General features: G+C 37.8%; 1 protein-coding gene across 1 annotated transcript; it reads right to left on the reverse strand.

The window, feature by feature from the left end:
- On the reverse strand, positions 1 to 3,009 carry Gld (Glucose dehydrogenase; the record flags this gene model as incomplete). The annotated part of the gene is given in 5 exon segments (NM_001312207.1): positions 1 to 413; positions 1,015 to 1,149; positions 1,469 to 1,733; positions 1,914 to 2,157; positions 2,917 to 3,009. Coding segments are annotated over 5 exon segments (827 nt in total), but the record flags the coding sequence as incomplete, so codon positions are not given.

A 3,009-nucleotide genomic window follows, 5' to 3' on the forward strand; every position in this document is an offset into this window, starting at 1 on the left:
GCATATTCTACCTCCATCTTACAAATTCTAACCTAAAAACCTTATTTTTCATAACATCCACATACTTTGTAAAAATAATGAAATAAATTAAAGGTACATTTAGACATTAATTTAACTTATTAGATTATAAAATATGATTTTTCAATATTAACGTAAAAATTAAGATCTTAACTAAAAATGTATAAAAGGTTTCAAACGCGAGTTTAATTTAAAATTCGTTGTATTACAAATGAGATTAAATAGAATTTGTTTATCTAAAAATATTTACAAGCTACACATTACCTAAATTAAATAGTAATTATTAAATCTACTGGGTGACAGTGTCATTACCAGGGCGCCCAGGGCCGCGCGGCGTGCCGAGTCTCGCTAGCTGTCAACAGATTTGACACATCGCCGCCGCCCGTTGGGTATGCCTGTCAATGTCAACAAAACGATTGTTTATGGTTCATTTAAAAAAAAAATCTAGGATAAAAGGAGATGAGAGGCATTCAAAGTTACTTAGTTTGCAGCTTGATTTTACATCAGTCCATGTTCCTTTCTAAATCAAGTTGAAGGAGATTATTTAAAAATTTTGCTTATTAATTTTGATAACGGTTTCACGCTATAATACAGTGCTACTTTTTTTTTATCCCAGTGAAATACTAAATACTTCCGTAAAACCGTGCTCTTCAAACAGTGCGCTATCGTGCGAGCTTTTTTAACTCACGTATAAAAAGGCAACTAAGGGTATAGGCGGACTGTCAGCGAGCTGTATCTTTGCATGGCTCAATCGCTGATATTACAGCCATCTAAAATAAATACAATTAAATTTTAATACTGTGATATTTTTTATTCCCTTTGATTTCAATTTTTTTTATAGGTATATAAATTTGCAGATCGATAAGCCTAAATTAAAATTTTCTCGTATACAAGCGTTTATTGGCCACTCTAGAATCCCCTTATAGTGAAATATAGACAAATACTAATATATTTACTTCTAGACAAGTCGTTAACTGATAAATAACATCAACGTACTTGTGAAAGCCATCGCTGCTTGATGAAGTCCGCCGCGCGCTCGCCGACCATGACGCAAGCCGCGTTGGTGTTGCCAGACGGCACTGCGGGCAGCACGCTGGCGTCTGCCACACGGAGACGGTCGATACCTTGCACCTACCATAGAGAAAATTCAACATTTTTCAAACGATTGGTGACATTTTAAATGATTGGTGAAAGTATTGGTGATGTCGCTTAAAAAATTCCATTTTAAAATTAAATTCTCTTATCAGCAGTGTAAAAAATAAATGAAGGAAATTCTTAAATATCTTTTTTTTTTTACTTTTGTATCATAAATTATTCACTCGAAGTTTATAGTGTGTTACAATGTCACTATGATTTTCTATGATTTATTCATTAGTTCTACTACAGTTTTGTAATCATGACGAACCGTTACTTAATTTTATTTAGATTAACATCACAATGCTGTACATACCTGTAGTAGATGATCAACGACCGCATTAGGGTCTCCCCTGGGTCCCATCCTGCAGGACCCTGCCTGATGGTTCTCGGGGCCCGTCTGCATCCTCACCGCACATTCCCAGTACGCGTCACAACCGAATTTGAACTTCTCACAGCCTTTAACAGGCGTCTTGTTTAATTTTAAACCGTATTTTTTCAAAGCCTTGGTCTCTGATAGCTTAATAGCGAACTTTATACCTTCAATTAATGTTTTTACGTCATCCGGATGGGTTAAATAGCTGGAAAAAGATAAGACTTTAGACGTTTAATTTAAAATTCAAACTCTAAATACAATGTAGATTTAAAACTCTAGGTGCTCCTTAGTGTCAATTAAGAACTGTGTGTGCGACAATAAGTAGTTTATTTTCAAAGACCTGCAATGATTTCTAGCAAATAATTTCCAACCACAATCAACTCACTTGGCATAAATCTTCGGATGGGCGAAGGGATCATTGCTAGCTATCTCCAGATGTCCTCTGCTCTTAGGATGGAGTACTGCGGGGAAGATCTGTATGGTACGAGAGCCGTTGCCCAGACTCTCACCAACCATGCCAGTTTTAGCACAATCCGCCAGGAACCCGCCGAAGAACAGCTGGATATCAGGATTGTCGCCCGCCGGGTCCGCGTACTTTGTGTTTATAAAAGCCGTTACTTCTGATATACCTTGAAAGAAATGTACAAATTGGTGATAAACTAAATATGTTTTCTCTGTTCAAATAATTCAAATTTGGAAGAGTGAAAGAGACAAAAATATGTTCTTATCACTTTTCTTTTAATTTAAGTAAATTATAAAGCCGGCTCTATACGTTTGGCAAACAACGGCGTACAGCAAACACCCAACAACAAATATGAATGGGTGGATAGGTGTTTTTGTACCCAATGATCGACGTTGGTGTCAGTTTTTCAAAACAAATCAATGAACATTGAATAATGATCATGCCTAATAAACTAGCAAGTTCGCTAAACGTATGCCTGTTTATGTTGGGAGTTTGTGATATGTATAACAGTGGTAGAGCCCGCTTTAACATCTTCGCAAGAATTGGCCCACTCGCCCGGTGAAATACCACGACCACACAGAAGACAGGCGTCAAGTGGAAGCTATTCCAAGTACAGTCTGATGAGTGTGCGTCCCGGAGGCCTAATTTAGTCCTATTTCCCTTCCCACCCTTTTTCTTATAAGGAAAGGATGGGAAGTGGAAGTGGACTTTCCGGATGAGAGGATGCATGGAAAGGGAAGATATTTTCTTTCTGTGCATTCTCTCCTCCGTCGATTAAAGGTAGGCAACGCATATGCAATTGCGTATGTCTGTGGGCAACGGTCACTTCGCTATTTCAGCGATTTCAGGTGGCCGCTCGCTCGTTTGCCACCTTATGATATAAAAAAAAATTGTAGCAAACATCAAGCATGAGAAGCAAACTTACCAGTTCCAGACATAAGTCCATCTCTGAACAACAGATATTCCATAGCAGTGGCCCAGTTTAATGGCGCTGTGTTATTATCTTTAAGACTGAAGC

This window comes from Papilio xuthus, unplaced genomic scaffold, assembly GCF_000836235.2.
Source record: "Papilio xuthus unplaced genomic scaffold, Pxut_1.1 DF827679.1, whole genome shotgun sequence".
In the NCBI taxonomy this organism is placed as follows: domain Eukaryota; kingdom Metazoa; phylum Arthropoda; class Insecta; order Lepidoptera; family Papilionidae; genus Papilio; species Papilio xuthus.